The following is an 18,666-nucleotide window of genomic DNA, read 5'->3' as shown; positions in this document are numbered from 1 at the left end:
TGACGCAAAACCATGATGCCATTTTAAATCGGAAATTTTGAATGTTGAGTTTGTTTCCAAAGACTCAAGATACGCAAGCATTTGGTGAAGAGAAAGTGCGCAATGCGCTACTGTAATGTGTAGGTGCGCCAATGTGTGACTGCCAAGCCATTATAAGGATTAATCATTTGTAACCTAAATTGCGGTTTCCTTTTATCACTTTGAAGCGTTTCTCAGAACTCACTTCTCGAGCAGAAGACGACTAGACAGAAATATAACTTTGAAGCGCTGACCCGCCCATGACTTGTGACACGTAATCTGGGGTCTCCTGCATCCGCGCTTGTGCGTTTCTTGGTAGAGGAGACGGCAACTCCTGATTAGCGGGACTGCTTAGCTGTCGGATACTGACATCAGATCGCCAACTGATTGGCCGATGCACTGTGCCCGGGAGGTGGATAGAGGTGGATAAAGGTAGGCACTTTTAAAAAATCGCGAAATCTGTCATGCTCCTTATCTGATATTTACATGATAAATGACTGACACGTGCTTCTTGAACGCTATACGCGTTCGGCGTTTCCGTCCGCATTTTTATATGTTACTAATGTTTATAACGTAAATACTTTAGGCAACATGTCCTTATTGATTAAATGTTTCATTCCTCCAGTTGTAACGGCACGTCTATTCGTGTTTAATTGCTTCCTTCCAGCAAAGCTGCCATAGGCAAACGACATTTGTTGCATATGCTGTATTCTCATTCCCTAGCAAATTAAATCTCTCTCATAGTGTTTCTCCATCAAGCCAGACATCGTTTCGACTTGTTTAGTGTTGCCTCATTTATTGAGCCTCGCATCTGTTTTTGATTCAACGGTGTTGGAGAGGTAGATTATATTTAAGCAAATTGTTGTTTACAGCACATACGAGTGAATGTGCTGAGATTAGCCTGCTTGCCTGTTATCGTGCTGGTTCTTTGGATAGGATGACTTTGGCATGGCTATACTTTTTGTCCAAAGCATGCGGCTAAATGAAAAGTGCCAAGGCACTGTAGATCGAATACCGCATTTAAGGTGTGCTTCAAAACGGTTTATGTGTTGATCAGAAAGCTCGTTAAACAATATATCAAACTGGAAATCCCGTGAGTTTATCAATATAATAATAACACTAATATGGATATTGCAAAATAGTACTTTATATAATTACTTTTCATCGTGCTTCTTAGTTCGTCCTTCGTAGCGCCCTGCTATGGACACTGATCACTGCAGTCAGCGCCGGTGGCCATGGACAGTTGGTGGAGATGCGCGTTGGTTTATGCCATTTCTGATAAAACTGTCACCGATTACAAACTCCCCCAGTTCCCTCTAGTGATCGCTGACCTCGAAATGCCGCACTATCGCTGTGAATCACAGAAGTAGCTGGTGCTAAGAAAATTATAATGTGTTAAGAAAAATTACAATCTGTTAAGAAAATTGATAATCTGTTCATTTCAATATGTAACATTTTTCATCGGAAATAATCGGAACACTGGTCGTCTGGAGACTATTGGCAAATATTTATTGCAGCCTCACCTAACATAATTGTGCAATCCCAATAATGTGGTAGCTTATATCTTTCTAAGCATTCTGATCTATATGACAATTACTGCCAGCTGTTTTGAAGCCTGGATATTCTGTTTTACCACTTTTGGCTTAATACTGGATGCAGTACGCATTCAGTAACTGCACAGTAGACTGTATATCAAACGGAGTTGTTCGCCTGGGCCAGTCTCTGGATCCATACGTTGGAAAATTGTTTTTGCACGCACGCCCTATGTGACTTGAGTTGTACAGCATGACGTTTTTTTCATCTTTAGTTTACAGGTTTAGTTAAATAATAATGAATTTCATGACCATGTCATTACTGTTGTCATACTAATATTTAGTAGTAGTGTGTATCAGATGTCTCAAATGAGCATGTAGCTACAAAAGTGGTCCCCATCCCTGGTCCTAGAGACAAGTCTCAGGGGTCATAATATTTTTTGCATGCATTCCATTTAGAATTAATTTACAAAGTATGCTCATTTGTTTAAGAGTTCAATTTAACATAGGCTTTCCTGAATATTACACTTGTTTCACTAAAAAAAATGGTTGTTGCAGCATTGACGTGAGTTGAGGTGTTTGTGTGTGGACATTTCATTTTCATTATTAAATTGCATTGCTCCCCTGGAGCAATGGATTCCTTTGCATTTGAAAACCAAAAAGCCTGTGCATGGGTAGACCCTTATTCATCTAAATGTCAGTTGGAACATTCTAACCTGTTGAAGAACGTGCCTCATCGAAACTCACACTTAGAATGTCACTTTAAATGTGTTAAGGTGGCCTTATGGAAAACTTATACAGTTGTGTTCAAATAAATAGCAGTGCGTTAAAAAAGAGATTAAAGTGCAAATATTTTTTTATATCTTTTAGTTCAATATTTCAAATGTCATGGAAACATTACACATTCAATTCCAAATCAAAGCATTAGCAAATTTGATCAAGTCTGCATTATTCTTTTACAGGAAGCAAAGAAAAGGAATATTCATCTGTTCAAAAAATGGCAGTGTCAATATTTTTCTCTTCAAACTGTATGAACTGAAGACTTTAAAAAAATTTAACTCCACTTTAAATTACTGAACTAATATTTAGTTGCATAACCATTGTTTTTGATAACTGCTGCAAATCTGCATTGCATTGAATCAACCAACTTCTGGCACCTAGAAACAGGTATTTCTGCCTAGGATGAAGCAAATTTTTGTGTTTTTAATGTCACCCCACAAGTTTTCATTGGGGTTGAGGTCAGGGAATTGAGCTGGCCACTCCATTACCTCAATTTTTTTTACACCCATTTCAGGGGGATCCATGATCCCTAGTATACGAACCCAACCCTGTAGTATGAAAAACATCCCCATACCATGATTTTTGCGCCACCATGCTTCAATGTCTTCACAGTTGTACTATGGCTTGAATTCAGTACCCGGGGGTCATCTAATGTACTGTCGACAACCACTAGACCTGAAAAGAACTCTCATCAGTCCACAGAATGTTACGGCATTTCTCTTTGGGCCAATCGATGTGTTCCTTGGCAAATTTGAACCGATTCTGCACATGCCATTTTTTCAAAAATGGTGCTTTACGGGGGCTTCTTGCTGATAGCTTAGCTAACAAACGTCTTCTGACTGTCACAGCACTTAGAGGTAATTGTAGATCTTTCTGGAGCTGATGAATGGCTGAATCTTTGCCATTCTGCCTATTCTTTGATCCGTTAACAGTAGTTGCTCGTTTTCTTCCGCATGTTTCAGGTTTTTGTTGCCATTTTAAAGCATATGAGATCATTCTAGCTGAGCCTCCTTTAATTTGCTCCACTTCTTTATATGTTTTCCCCGCTCTAATGAACTTTTTAATCAAATTACGTTGTTCCATTGCCCATTTTACTTAGCAATTCAGAAAAAAATATTTTTTATAGCAATATGTGAAACATTTGCTTCCCTTCTTCCTTAATAAAGGACAATTAATGACACCTGTTTTTTTACAGAATTAATTAATTAAACTCCACACTGTTATTATTTTATACACGTCCCTGTCAATGAATGAGTCAATTACTCAAAACAAGCAGCGTGCATGACATGACAGGTCTGTTGTTTTTCTATTACATTACTACATCTACAAGTAAAGTATTTGCCATGCAGAAGTATCACTACTACTAATAACAGTGGTTCATCAGGTTACTGATTTTGTACTGCTATTTTCTTGAACACAAACGTACAAGCTAGGTCCTCAAACTGTGTGCAGATTCTTATAGCAACCAAAATTGCCCTTCCTAAATTGTATTTGACCTCTTGCTTAAGTGTTCAGTGCCCTGTCCTTCTCCAACACCACAATATATCAGATAAAGATTTTAGTTTCGGGGTAATGGTATCCAATATTTTAAGCAATAGGCTACTGATAGGTAGACCATTTGTTCGGACTATCAATGTCTTCCGTAACGAGCGCAGCGGAATTGCTTTCAGTTAACAGCTGTATTTGTGAAATTAATTCATTGACCGATAAACATTTACATTTAATCACCCTGCTGGTGGATGAAGTTCGACGTAAGCTACGATAGAGACAACAAAATGATAATCTGCTAAACATCCGGTACTTTGAAGTTCGTTTAAAAGTGACTAAAGGTGATTGAAATAAAATCGGGGATTTAAAAAGTAAATCGATTTGCTTGTACAACAAAATGAGCATACAGCGGCCCGCCTTCGCATGGACCCAATTATGTTTGGAAGCCCAAACTGAGGATTTCCGTGAACAGCGCAACCTTTAGCTCATCTCTCATTTCTTTCGTTTTAAATACTTTCGCTGACTCCAACAGCTTTCCTGCGCAATTTCGTTGCCAATGTCTTCGATGTCAGCCTCTTTAATCACTAGATTTTATCGCTCCATACCGATCGATACCAGAGCCTTCTAGGTGGATAGATAAGCTCATATATCTGTTATTCAAAGCAGGGCAGGGCAAAGCAGAACTCAGTAGTACGGGCTTCAATCTGTTTCTTCTTTTAGTAGTTCGTGCGCAATGCGAACTGTAATGATGTGTCCAATTTGTGAAGTATACCCAGTCAGACAAATTATAACTCCCGAAGATATAGGTCTGTCTCGGAAGGGCATGCTTCGCCACGCCGTGGGCTGAAATATCATTTAGGATATCAAGACCAAGTTATACTTCGCTGCGCTTCATGCAATCAAGAATGGAATACTGCATAAGTGTTCTGGGTAGGATTTGTTTCAGAGCCATCCTAACGCACGGTAAATATGGGACAAATTGTTGTCCGTGTGCACTATTGCCTCGTTTTGCAAGTTACACACACCACCCGTTAAAACTCATCCTTCAGTAGCCACTGAACCACACAACGAATTTACTCTTGCAGCTCCACTCATTTCGAAAGGACAGAGGCAGTATATAGATTAACTGTATTTGTATAACATGAACAGTTCTCCTCAGAGCAACAGGAGTTCTTTTAAAACGGTATATATGGGTGTTTGCGTGGTATCAGTTTGAGTGCTGAGTTTCTTCCACTGTTGGATTTGGCTCAGTGGAAGCCATCTTGGTTTGCAAGCATGTCACCACTTCTGCCCGTGTGACCATGTGGTTGAGTGTCACTGTTTGTAGTTGATCCATGTAAGAGAAAAGTCAACTGTCAAAAAACAGTTTCAATCTGGTACTACATTTACTCTGCAGTTGGAATCCAATTTATTTTATTGGGGTTTTAACAAGTTAATTTACATGTGTAACAAGTTCATAATAATAATTTTAAAAAACTGACCGGCTGCCTGCATATTTTTCTGTGAACCATATCAGATTACTCTGACGAGACTATGATTACACATGCTATGCATGTGTAGATTATTTCAGATCCCATTCACCTATGTTATTTTTCAGTTAGACAGTCAAAGTCACAAAAACCACAAGAATCTTAATTAGCATTTTTCTTTTCTTTGGCACTTAAGGCAAGACCTCCAGTAGCCATTCTCCATGAAACAGACAGCCCGCTTCAAAGGGCAATCTGCTTTGGTACCTTTAATGTTTGCTTATACAGAAGTGTCTATGTTTCAGCTCTTTTTAATGAGAACTGTAAAATCTGATATTTCTTATGCTTGGACAATGTGCAGAAATAAGCATGCTGTTGAAAATTATGAGATGATGAAAAATACAGTGTTGGTACAGTAATGTAATTTGCTATCTGGTTATTTCTTTCAAACTGATGCATGACAATTATGTCCTTGTTGTGTATGTTTCATTGTGTAGTTACTAAAATGAACCGGATGAAAATGTGCTGAAACCCTTGTTTCTTTACAATTGGCAAAATGAAAAAAATGATATCTTTATTATTTCCTCCTTTCTTGCCTTTTCTTTAATTGTTAGTGCTTTGTTTCATGTATTTGGGGGCTGGTATTTCCCATTTTTGTCTTTGGGACAGTTTTTGCCTGAAAGGCTCTATAAAAATAAAATTGAAACACAAGTTGGCATCAGGTTGAGGTAATACGCAACTTCAGTTTCATATAGGTGCCGATTAAAGCAAAAGCACAATGCAATTGTAATCAACAGCAGACTAAACCAACAAGTTGATAAACACACTGGAATGGGGAAGAAGTTTGGTCTAAATCAAAACCAAATATTTTAGAGGTATGGAAAGTTCTGTGTTAAATCCACACAAATCTCTGACAAATGGTAATCAATTTTATTACTCTGCTTGTGAAACATGGTAAGACTATTCTTATGCTCTTATTTTATTTTCTGTTGCTTAAATGTTTCTTGTATAATGTATAATAACCATAATAACAAAATACAATAACAAAACATCTGTCAGGGGATACAAATCTTCACAGCCTACAGATATTCTTTAATAGTTTGGTTCTAGCGTTAGATTTCCATTTCCATTGTTGTTGAAATGCAATCAATTTTCCCCACTCATATTCTGATTGAGATTTCAGAACCTTGAGGTCTTGAGATTTTTTACAATTGTAGACACAAAACTTGAAATGGATAATCAAAAAGAACACTTATGTTTCAATGGAATGCCAGACAACAAGTGCCCCTTCAGAGAGGTGGCTGTGGTCCTCGTCTTAGAGGTGGGGGGAGTGTGGGCGGTGTCATAGAGAACAGTGTCTCTCACTGCAGTTCGGACTTTTGTTCCACTTTGTAGCTATAATTATTTGTTGCTATGATTACAGTTTTTACAATTGCTAACAATTCACTTTTTCAAAACAATTCACTTCATATAACATGCAGGTTGGCACAACAGTTCGTGTAGAGCACAAAATCCACCAAAACTACCAAAACACTGCAAACATGTCTCAAACTAAAATAATTATATCAAAACCAGACACCAGAACTATTTTTTTTTTCCCAACAAGATTTTATGTCAACCATAGGATGATCAAAAAAACAAAAAAAAAACAGACAAGCACTGGCATTGGGGTAGTTTGTCAGTCATTTGCAAACTGGGTGTAGAAATGTATAGTTTTTTGTGTTTCAGCCTGCATGAGAAATTATTGTTCAGCATTTCTTGCAATGAAAATATCATTCACATTTTGGTCCACATACAGTGCTCTTGTACTGTGAAAAGTTATGAAAAAATGCTTGTTAACAATTGTAAACTGTGAAACAAATCTGTTGTAATTTTTTATTCTGATTTTGTTCAATGATTTCACGCTCTTATACGGTTTTCACTATTCCATTTATTTAGAAGCACAAAAAGAACCACACTGAAACATGTATCAAGTATTTTTTACTGCAATATTAAAGTATTGCAAGAATAACTAAACAGTGAAGCTTTAGGCATCTTGTGTGTGGGTGATCTAAACAAATGTTCCTATCCATGATATCAGTTATTTGAACCAATGATTTTGGAAGTGCAAGATTTCTTCAATGATATGAATGCTCAATGCATGTTTTAGGACATAGGACAGGCTGTGCTACAAGTGCTGACTGTTTTGAGTTTTGTGTGTAAGGTTTGGAAAATTGAGCACAAACTTCTGAGATTAAACCCAAAGAGATTTCTTTTTTTTTTTAAAGAAAAGAAAAGATATGTGAGGTTCCCCACAAAAGGTTTTATTCTGTAATATCAAACCACTGTTCTGGAGTAGGGGGCTCAGTTTTGTACCATTTTCAAGTAACACCTTAAAAAGATATTCATTCCCCCAGAACAGTTTATTTTTATGGTCAGCCACACATAGTGATAACACCATATCAAATGATAACACCAATCTCAAGAACACATTGGTTTAAATCAGGGGTCTCCAATCTTATCCTAAAAGGGCCGGCGTGGGTGCAGGTTTTTGTTTTAACCCAGCAGTAACACACCTGATTATACTAATGAACTAATCGTGGTCTTTAATCAAGACCTAGATGAGTAGAATCAGCTGTCTTAGTCCTGTGCTAAAACAACAACCTGCACACACACCGGCCCTTTCTGGATAAGATTGGAGACCCCTGGTTTAAATTGTATTGTACATTTTGGTTCATAAACTTCAAAAGTCTTTCTCTTCAGACAAGCTACAGATAAGCTACAGATAAGTGACAGAGGATGTTGCTTTCCCACGACCTCTTCCGTACCTTCTCAGTGGCTCATCATTTTTTTTGCTGCTGTTTTTTGGTCTTTTAGTGGCCCAGGTCTGCAGCAGGCCAGTCGGGACGAAGAGTATGGGGCCATGGTCAAGTGCGGGTTATCTTGCTATCAACACACAGAAATTATCCATCGGCTTTCAGTGGGAGTACGACTAGCACAATTTAACATTGAGAGACTTTGGCATCTCACAGACCCGAATGTGGTTGAGCAAAAAGAACCAGTGGTCTTCAGGGACAAACTTGCTTGAGCCTTTGATTCAACTTGTCTTGACTTGACTTGACTTTCATTGATTCAGCCATCTTTTGTTTGGTACTAAAGTGAGTCTTACAGATGACAGAAATAGAGGCAATTTTTTTACAGAAGGAAAGCCTAGATGCACATTGTTATGAACATATTTTGTTTGCTCTTTTCTTCCCGATGGTCATGTTTTCTAAATACAGCCAATGAGCATGGATCCTTTGCCTTGTAAATACATGGGCGTCTAAAGAATTTTATGAAAATTTGATAAAATCTCTCCCTTTTTTAAATTTTGCTTTGTGTCCCATTTCCCTCATTAGAATAACAGTTTTCATGTCACTGGCAGAGAGGTTCTGTATGATCTCACCAGCTCTAGACCATAAATGTGTCTGCATTAGACATTATATATGTGTGATATCAATAAGGTTAGTCACCAGGTCACATCATCAAAGTTAAGTCCCCTTGAAACTATTACACACATCAATATGTTTGCTCATTTTATTCACATTACTGTAGCTGTTATGAGTTTTCTTTGATTCTTGTTGAAGTTCAGTTCCTAATTTAAAGTTGGTTTCTAGAACATTCAGAGACACCAACAGATTTTGATGAGTCAGGAGGACCAAAACTTCACTTCTTTTGCCAATTACAGCATTTGGCAGAGCTTGTTGCTTCTATGCCACAGTTCATTTGTTATTTCATTTGATATCTTTGAGGTTTGTTTCCTGCCAGCTTGTGGGTTTACTCTTTTCTTTTGCTCAAGCAATGAGAAAATTCGGTGGGGGATGGAACACAGGGTTTGCATTTAAACCTGGCTCTTAAATGATCAATTGTAGAGGTTTACCTCTCAGCTCACTGAGTTTCTTGGCCGTAATTGTTCCCTGATTTTAAGGTGAAAACAGAAACACATCAATCTTTTTATTTGATTTTTTATTACATGTTACTTAGCTGATGACAAGAATCTTGGGGTGACTCTTGATAACTGCCTCACCCTGGCTCCACAAGTATCCTCCACTGCCAGAACCTGCAGGTTCTTTCTGTATAATATACGCCGTATCCGTCATCTCCTGACTGAGAAAGCCACCCAGCTCCTAGTCCAGGCGCTCGTCATTTCCCGCCTGGATTACTGCAACTCCCTCCTAGCCGGTCTCCCAGCATGTGCCATCAAGCCCCTCCAGCTGGTCCAGAATGCTGCAGCTCACCTGATCACCAGTCAGCCCAGGTCGGCTCATGTCACCCCGCTTCTCATTGGCCTCCACTGGCTTCCTATTGCCGCACGCATCCGTTTCAAGGCCCTAGTGTTGGCATTTCAGGCTGCTAAGGGGACTGCCCCACCTTACATACAATCCCTGATCACTCCCTACTCCCCAGCTAGACCACTCCGGTCTGCCAGCTCTGGTCGCCTTATGGTTCCCTCTCTACGGGCACCTGGCGGTCGAGCTGCACGTTCACGCCTATTTTCCGTTCTGGTTCCTCAGTGGTGGAATGACTTGCCTACCACTGTCAGAACAGCAGAATCCCTCCCCCTATTTCGACGCTGACTCAAAACCCACCTTTTCAAACTCTACCTTAGTCCTCCCTCCTGATTTCCCCTACCCCTCCTTTCTGATATCCCTATTCTTGTCTTAAAAAAAAAAGAAAAAAAAGAAAAAAAAAAAGGGAATTATGATGACAACTACGTTTAGAACAGCATTTCATGTGTATTTTGCTAGTTCTGGATGTGATGCTTTGATTTATGGTAGAACCTATGCACTTGTAAGTCGCTTTGGATTAAAAGCGTCTGCCAAATGACTAAAATGTAAAATGACAGAGATGCAGCAAAATTCCAAAAGTAGAGCAGTCTCTAATCTGCATGGGTGACTATGGTCAGCTCAGACAGACTGTAGATTTTTTTTTAAAGGCAGTGGCTGGTTGTATTTTGGAGGATAAACATTGCCGGCAAGTATCCTCTGTTACTGACTGGAGGACATTGCAGTGAAGAGGACAGCTTAGACATGCTATTTTATTTCCCAATTTTTAGAAAACATTGAGAGAAAATAAATGAAGGATGACACCTTTGGTGGCTTTGTGATTGGAAGTGTTCTCGGTCTGCTTATTCAGTAGAACTGGTCAGAAAGGGGGGTGGAGGAATTAATGATCTACTGTACTGTATGTTGCTGCTATAAATATGTTCCTTTGAATAATGCATTTTATATTATTATATTGAAGTTTATTCAAGCAGCATACTGGTCCAATTTGGAATGTAGGGCCTTCAGGAGTCCCCCCTCCTCTTCATCCTCTTTTAATCCATCCATCCATCCATTATCCTAACCCGCTTATCCTGATCAGGGTCGCTGGAGCCTATCCCAGCATACATTGGGCGAAAGGCAGGAATACACCCTGGACAGGTTGCCTGTCCATCGCAGGGCACACGCACCATTCACTCACACACTCATGCCTACGAGCAATTTAGACTCTCCAGTCGGCCTAACCTGCATGTCTTTTGACTGTGGGAGGAAACCGGCGTACCCGGAGGAAACCCACGCAGACATGGGGAGAACATGCAAACTCCGCACAGAGAGGCCCCGGCCGACAGGGATTCAAACCCAGGACCTCCTTGCTGTGAGGCGGCAGTGCTACCCACTGCACCATCCGTGGCGCCTCCTCTTTTAATGCATTTCTTAAATAGTCTAATTACAAATTGAAGATGGAATCAAGTAGGCTATGAACCAATGTCACTTCGCATGACAATTCCAGACACAATTCATTCCAATCCCTCCAGCTTTGCAGTAGGCCTATATGTCGTGAGCTGAGAATTAGAAGGTTCTATCTGCATTGTGAGAGTTTTGAGTTATTGAGCTTCAAAGAGAAAGTGAAAGTAAATATACATTTAGTGCCCAGTACACAACATATTTATGACATGTCAGAACCGTATAATTCTCAGCTCTTGATGTTCACCTGTCTAATAATGGTGGCAAAATACTATTTTAATATTTTCTGTCACATATGTCCTTATGACATTCTTTCATATTCATGTCTGAATTACAGGAATTCTCTCACTGAGGGTTTCGTTGGATTAACTTGCTGCACTCTAATGATGACCAGTGGTGTTGGCCTCCACACCATCACACTGATTAGACTTTCTCTCTCTGAGACTTGAGAAATATTTCAACAAACTCACCTGATCTAATCTCTTGCATATTATCGAATTGATCATGAGTGCTTCTGCAACATTTCTCACCCGATATTCATCTTGTTATTTCAGATAGGCTGTGCACTGCAGAATGTGCAACTGCACCCTAGACATAGCAGTGAAGTAGCAACAGTCAGATTACCAATAATAAATTGGCCAATTTTATGCACTTTGCTTGGAATGGTGGTGATATGCTTATAGCAATGGGCTGCCACTGCTATGTGAATGCAGCGGAAACACTGCTATTACTGAATACCAATGAAATCATAATGCACTTATTCCAATAACAGAAGTGCATAATGATTTCATTGTCAACTGCATAATTAGCTTTTGCTTAACATTGCAAACTCTGTTTAGACTTCGAGGTTTCCTTGTGGGCTTGTCAAACAGTTTTGTCTGCCATTTTTGTCAAAATACTGATGAAGGCCAAACGTTTCAAAAAATCTGCTGACACAGCAAACTGAACCAGGCCTTCCACATAAAATCTTGTGACGAGCTGAAGACGAGCCAGAGGATGTGGAAATCATTTATTTTTCCACTGTCTTGAGATCCACGGTGTTTCAACTGTGTTAGCGCCTTGTGCTAAGCCTGTTGGCTAGGGAAGAAATGCAAGCGAATCAATCAAACCTAGTGTTTCGGAGAACTAGCCTGTACACGAGACCTTGAATGATTTCTCTCTCCTGGAATAGAGAAGATCATGTGTAGTGCAATGAGCTCCCCACAGCAGTCAGACCAGTGGAGTCACAATAAATTTTCTGACTGAAAACTGGCATTTTGGCTCTGTGTACTGAGAAATCTCAGCATTTATTCTGTGTGGAATGCCCCATACTTTATGCTATATTAAACTATACCCTCATATTTACTACTGAAAGCACTGTGTCCTCAATCTACCTATTGAACTTAACACTATGCTGTAGCTTTATGTAAAGGCTTCTGCTATCGTTTGTGTCACTGATATCTTGGTGGAGTCCAACTTTATTGTGGAAGCATTTACATTCGGTTAAAAAAAAAATCACTACCTTCCACTATGCAGTGAAGATGCAGTATCTAAGCTAGGCCACTCTGCCTGGAGACTGTTGCTGAGGTTTGTGATAATGGGGTGTTTGAAACAGATTTACCACAAGATTTCCTCATCAACCATCTTTATGTTTCTGAGCTTGTTTGTGATGTACGAAAATTCATAATCAAAGCAGATCAGCAGTTTGCTTTTGAATTTTATCAATGCTGTCATTCGCCAACTGGGAATTGAAGAATGGAGTAAAAAATCTTTGACAATGTGTACATTTTTTTGAAATTTCCATATACAATGCAGTCCGAAGAACAGAAAACAATTTCTGTTCTTTTGGCTCTGTAGTCCAGCACACTGGATTTGAAATGAAACAATAAATATGGGATTAAAGTGCAAACTGCCTTCTAAATTGAGGGTATTTACATCCATATTGGGTGATGTGTGTAGGAATTGCATCCCTTTTTATACATGCCCCCCCCCCCTCCCATTTATCCTAAAGTAATTGGACAGTTGGTTTCTGAATAGTCAGGTGCATTCAATCACTTCCTTAGTGCAGGTATAAGAAAGCTTTCCGTATCTTGTGTTGATTCTTGGCTTTTGTCTGTTATTGGCGTTTGTCAACATGAGGCCTGGAGTTGTGCCAATGACAGTCAAAGCAGCCATTATGAGCCTGAGAAATAAGATAAAAAAAGAGAAATAGGCCAATCCGAAATACGGCTTAGCTTGACATACACTTACAGAAATAAACTGTTTGGAACATCAAAAAGAAAGAGAGCACTGGTGGATTATTGACTTGCTGTGGGATGAGTTTGGAGGCATTTTATTAAACTTGAGCAGATAAGATGCTTCTGTAGACTTCAGAATTCATTCTGCTTTACATTATCAATGAAGGCTAGTGTGTGCCCAAACTATAACACCCCCACCACCATGTTTCACAGTTGAGGGGTGTGATTGGTTCTTGGTTAACCTCCACCCTTTGCTCTTGCCATCACTGATGCAGAATCTAATACAAGTTAATCTTGGTCTCATCTGCTTATCTGAACTCTGCAGGCATTTAAAGGTACTCTTTTTGCAAGTTGTAACCTGGCCATCCTGTTTTACTAGAGAGCTTACAAGAAGTTTGCATCTTGCAGTGTAGCCATCTGTTTGTGAAGTCTTCTGTGGAGAGTAGTCACTGACACATCCACACATGCCTCTTGAAGAGTGTTTCTGATCTGTCAGACAGGTGATTGAAGATTTTTCAGTCACCTGTCTGACAGGTGAAAATTATTTGGTCATCAACTGTAAAGGTCTTCCTTGGCCAACCAGCCTCTTTGCAAATACTGAGCTCACCAGAGGTCTCTTGCTTCTTAATGAAGCTCTGAGCAGTAACAGCTGGAAAGCCTATTGTTTAACTTGTCTCTGACTGGGTTTTTTTCTCAGCCTCATAATGGCTTCATTGACTGTCATTGGCACAAATCTGAGCCTCACTGACAAATGGCAATAAGAGACTTCAAAGGCAATCAAAAGTCAATATTCAAGATGAGATACTGAAAGCTTTCTGCGCTAAGGACCAGCACTTATTATTAAGCCTTAAATAAATCTGACATATAATCTAGTACATTCATTCATTCATTCATTATCCTAACCCGCATATCCTGAACAGGGTCGCAGGGGGGCTGGAGCCTATCCCAGCATACATTGGGCGAAAGGCAGGAATACACCCTGGACAGATCGCCAGTCCATCGCAGGGCACACACACCATTCACTCACACACTCATACCTACGGGTAATTTAGACTCTCCAATCAGCCTAACCTGCATGTCTTTGGACTGTGAGAGGAAACCGGAGTACCCGGAGGAAACCCACGCAAACACGGGGAGAACATGCAAACTCCACACAGCAAGGCCCCGGGCCGACGGGGATTTGAACCTAGGACCTCCTTGCTGTGAGGTGGCAGTGCTACCCACTGTACCATCTGTGCCGCCCTAATCTAGTACAGATGATTTAAAAAATTGAAATAAAATGTTGTTTACTCTCTAATATTCTTCCCCTTTTTTACTTTGTCCAGATTCCTGTGGAATTGACCTTGGATCCCCTGCTGAGAGCCCTCCAGCTGTGGTCTCCTTCCGAGTCTGAGGGTGGTGTGGGGGGGGATGAGGACTGGGCGGCATAACGAACATGTCAGGGGAGGATATAATAAACTGCACCATCAAGCACGAGATCCACCAGTACCTGTTCTCGGGGGTCTACATCCTGGTGCTCCTGATCGGCCTCCCCACCAACGTGTACTCGCTCTACCATGCCTGGCAGCAGCTGCGGGCTCGGAATGAGCTGGGCATCTACCTGCTCAACCTGACGGTGTCTGACTTGCTCTACCTGGCCTCCCTTCCCCTCTGGCTGCAGTACATCTTTGAGGGTGATGACTGGAAACACAAGGAGTGGCTCTGCCAGCTCTGCGGCTTCCTGCTCTACGAGAACATCTACATCAGCATCGGCTTCCTGTGCTGCATCTCCATTGACCGCTATCTGGCTGTGGTCTACCCATTCCGCTTCGCTGGGCTCCGCAGCATGCGAGCGGCGGCCGTGGTGAGCGTCGTCATCTGGCTGAAGGAGGTGGCGGTGGGCGTGGTCTTCTTCCACCGCAAGGAGCTGAGCACAGACCGGACCAACCAGTCGGTGTGCTTCGAGCACTACCCCATGAGGGACTGGGAGCGGCCCATTAACTACTACCGCTTCTTCGTGGGTTTCCTCTTCCCGCTGGGCATCCTCTCGGCCTCGTACTTCCGTGTCCTGAGGGCGGTGAACAAGAGCGCGGGCACCCAGAGCGCGCAGAAGACGCGCATCAAGCACCTGGTGACCAGCACGATCGTCATCTTCCTGGTGTGCTTCTCGCCCTACCACCTGTTCCTGCTGGTGCGCACGGTGGTGGAGTACAACTGCGCCTTCATCGAGAACATCTTCAACTACTACCACTTCTCGCTCATGCTCACCAGCTTCAACTGCGTGGCCGACCCGGCGCTCTACTGCTTTGTAGGCGAGTTCGCCCAGCGAGAGATCCTGTGGGCCCGCCAGGCCTGCGCCCGGGTCCTCTGTTGTGGCCCCAGCGCCGTGCCGAGCACCAACGGGATCTGCGAGGCCGGTCCACCGCAGGAGTCCGAGGAGGCCGATGGGGTTGCACCGGAGAAGGAGCAAGGAGACCGCGTGGTCGGAAAGGACAAGCACCCAGACGGGGGCAGGTCGAATCTGGTCTCAAGGACCACGATCATGTAGGTTTTATTGCGTTATTTATTGAATATCCTTTTTTTTTTTTTTTTTTAAAGAAACATATCATTTGGATTAAAATGAGGAATGGAGTTGTCCTCAGTGCAAAAATATGTTCTTTTGAAACTTGACCGATTGCTTTTCGTATTAGACGATATCTCAGCAGCAATTGGTGTGCACTAGGTGTCTGGGACATCTATACTGACACAGAAGGAAAACCCAGATGTACCAATCTGTCCTTGCTCTGCTGAGTTGAGTCTAATATTGACTCAGGATATGGCTATTAAAGTCCACACTAAACTGCCCAGTGACAGTTCAAACAAGTGGTGTGGATCCCCCAAAGAGGGAGAATTCAGGAATCATTCAGGTATCAGAAGAAAGAAATTATATAATATAATATATTTTACATTCAAATACAGATATTGTAGAGTTATTATAGAGATAATATAATGGTTGCATTCCAAGTTCCTGTGCATTTTATAACCAATTAGCTTGCAAGCCTTGAGAGTATCTCCAGTTTGTTGGTTTTTTTACTTGCTTGTACTGCAGTGAAATTACACAACTGAAGCCTCCAAGTTCAACACACTCATTTTACAGGCCTTCCTATTTCCGGATAATTTTGGCAGTACTTTGCTTGCTTAAGCTCAAGTTCCACAACTAACATTAAATACCATTTTGGGGGCAGGGGTGGGGTGGGTTTGGAGGAGCAAGCAGCATAGTGAATTGTGCAGCAAAGGGGAGGGGAGCGGGTAAGCAGCATAAATATCCATAAGGGGTGTGAAAGGTCGTATGTGGGGGTCCCAGGTGGCCTCTTCCACTGCCTGGGAAAAAGACAGGCTTGGATTGGGTAAACAAGATGTCCTCACATAGCCATTCTGCGAGGGAAAGTGTACGTAAGCACGGGCCGGGAATCATCGGAGGGCACATTTTCCATATCCCAGCCCAATATTGCGGTACGAGTGTCCAGCAGTGTGGCACATGAAGGACAAGGGCTCAAGGCAGGTCCGAGCCCAGGGGCACAAAATCAACAGATCAACAGAGCTACTCCTTCCGGATGGAATTTCCCAGGGAGAAAAACAACAAACTATTCCGTAATGCTGATGGTAACTAATTAGGTGGACATACAATATAATGCTGAGGAGAACAGCTCTACCTTGGTGTGCACGTGTCTATGAATATATTTGCCTTACAGTTTTAATTTATATCTAAAAGATGAGAACTAAACAAGACCTTCAGGATGAGCAGATTTTTTTTTATAGCAATTTATCTTTGGCTGAAAATTGAGCATTAACATTCCTTCTAGGATGGGCACAACGGTATTGATTTTATAAAGAGCAGCGATCAATGAAAGAACTGAATTCATTTTAGAAATGGACATGTACAAGCTTTGCTGTTGTGTCATGGCAGTGATTAAATGTTAGAATGGCAGGTTCTGTCTTCCCAGTGAAATGTGTTTATGAGCATGTTTGCAAGCCCTTTGTCGAGTGAGCCTTTGGCCAAAGTATGTTTTACGGTGTAATGCATAAAGTATATTTTTTTATAGGACTTGTGTTGTTTTTGTATTATCAGTCATTGGGTTCTTGCCTCCTTCAGAGTGTTTACACTGAGTGTTGTTTATCGTCTGGGAAACTTGCTTTGTGGCAAGCAACCATTTAACAGTATTGTACTGCACTCACTAATATAGGAAATTAACGGACTGACTGAGAATTGCAGATATGTCTCCAGCCTGGAATCAGTGTGTGTGTGCACACATGCGTGTCTTAGCACAGTGGAATCCCAAGAATTTGCAAATGTGTAAAGCTATGACCTTTTTTGGCATGGTTTAATTTTTTTTGGAATATGTAAACTTTTTATGAAAATGTTTTTTTTTTTTTCCTCACACAGACAATACAAATGTACCTCACATTAAAGTACATGATGCCAGTATCATGGTGCACTAGGGAATGATTTGGGGGTCTGCTCTTGTACACTGCTATTGATCTGGTCTGCTTAATGAGGTGAGAGGTGGCAGAGGACCGATGGGAGAAGGATTTGAGAACTGTGAGATCCCACATTGCTGTGGATGGGAGGCTCTGAATCTAAGCCAAACTGCAAAGCACTGTGACATCTCTAGTTTAGGACTTCCTGGTTTCAAACCCCAGGCATTGCTCCCCTAATGAAAAATCCATGTCAACATGCCCTGGAAAACACTGAAAGGCAACTCAACATCATGTTTATGTGCATATGTATAAAACTGTGGATAAAAATATGTATGTACTGCATATCCTTACTGCCTCATTTATATTGTACATTCACATCAAACAATCCACATCAAAGAAACAAAATGCAGAAATATGTATATCACCATATACTGCATATGCATCACTCACTATGCATCAAATCATTTTTTTTATTGTGCACACAAGAAATAAGAAAAGCAATCACTAATCAAAATAAATTAGTAAACAGCAAATAAAGGAGAAAAAGACATAGAACTATAGTATATTCAGTACTGTGTCAGTTACAGCTTTAATACAGCTAAAATCACCTCTAGTTTTCTTTTGTTAAAACTGAATAGGATAAAAGTCCTCATAATTTTTAAAGCTTACTGGTAGCCAGTTTCATTGGCCTCCTTTGTAGTTTGTGCCTCTATATTTTAATCTGGAGCCCAAAACTGCACACGGTACTCCAACTGAAGTCTAAGCAAGGGATTTTATAGTGTCAATATTACTTCCTTAGATTTGTATTCTATACTCCTTGTAATGTATCCCAACAATGATCACCTAAGATTCTCAAGGAATTCTATTTTTTTCTTGAATGATAGATTCCATCATTTATGTTATTTTGTATGTAATGCAAGTTAGACTGACAGGCCTTTAATTTCCAGGGTCAGTACAGTCACCTTTCCTATGTATGGGAATTATA

At 40.9% G+C, this 18,666-nt stretch overlaps 1 protein-coding gene across 1 annotated transcript; it reads left to right on the top strand.

Annotated features, from left to right (window-relative positions):
* The first annotated feature begins 247 nt into the window (after positions 1-247).
* On the top strand, positions 248-18,023 carry LOC133128045 (ovarian cancer G-protein coupled receptor 1). Its single transcript, XM_061241267.1, has 2 exons — positions 248-450; positions 14,570-18,023. The coding sequence occupies exon 2, from the start codon at positions 14,680-14,682 to the stop codon at positions 15,769-15,771; it is 1,092 nt and encodes a 363-aa protein (XP_061097251.1). The 5' UTR covers positions 248-450; positions 14,570-14,679; the 3' UTR covers positions 15,772-18,023.
* The last annotated feature ends 643 nt before the right edge of the window (positions 18,024-18,666 follow it).

This window comes from Conger conger, chromosome 1, assembly GCF_963514075.1.
Source record: "Conger conger chromosome 1, fConCon1.1, whole genome shotgun sequence".
NCBI classification, from domain to species: Eukaryota; Metazoa; Chordata; class Actinopteri; order Anguilliformes; family Congridae; genus Conger; species Conger conger.
This window is presented reverse-complemented; position numbering and strand designations above follow the sequence as displayed.

Coding starts and splice junctions, on each gene's coding strand:
- LOC133128045 (XM_061241267.1), top strand. CDS start 14,680: ATGTCAGGGGAGGATATAATAAACTGCACCATCAAGCACGAGATCCAC.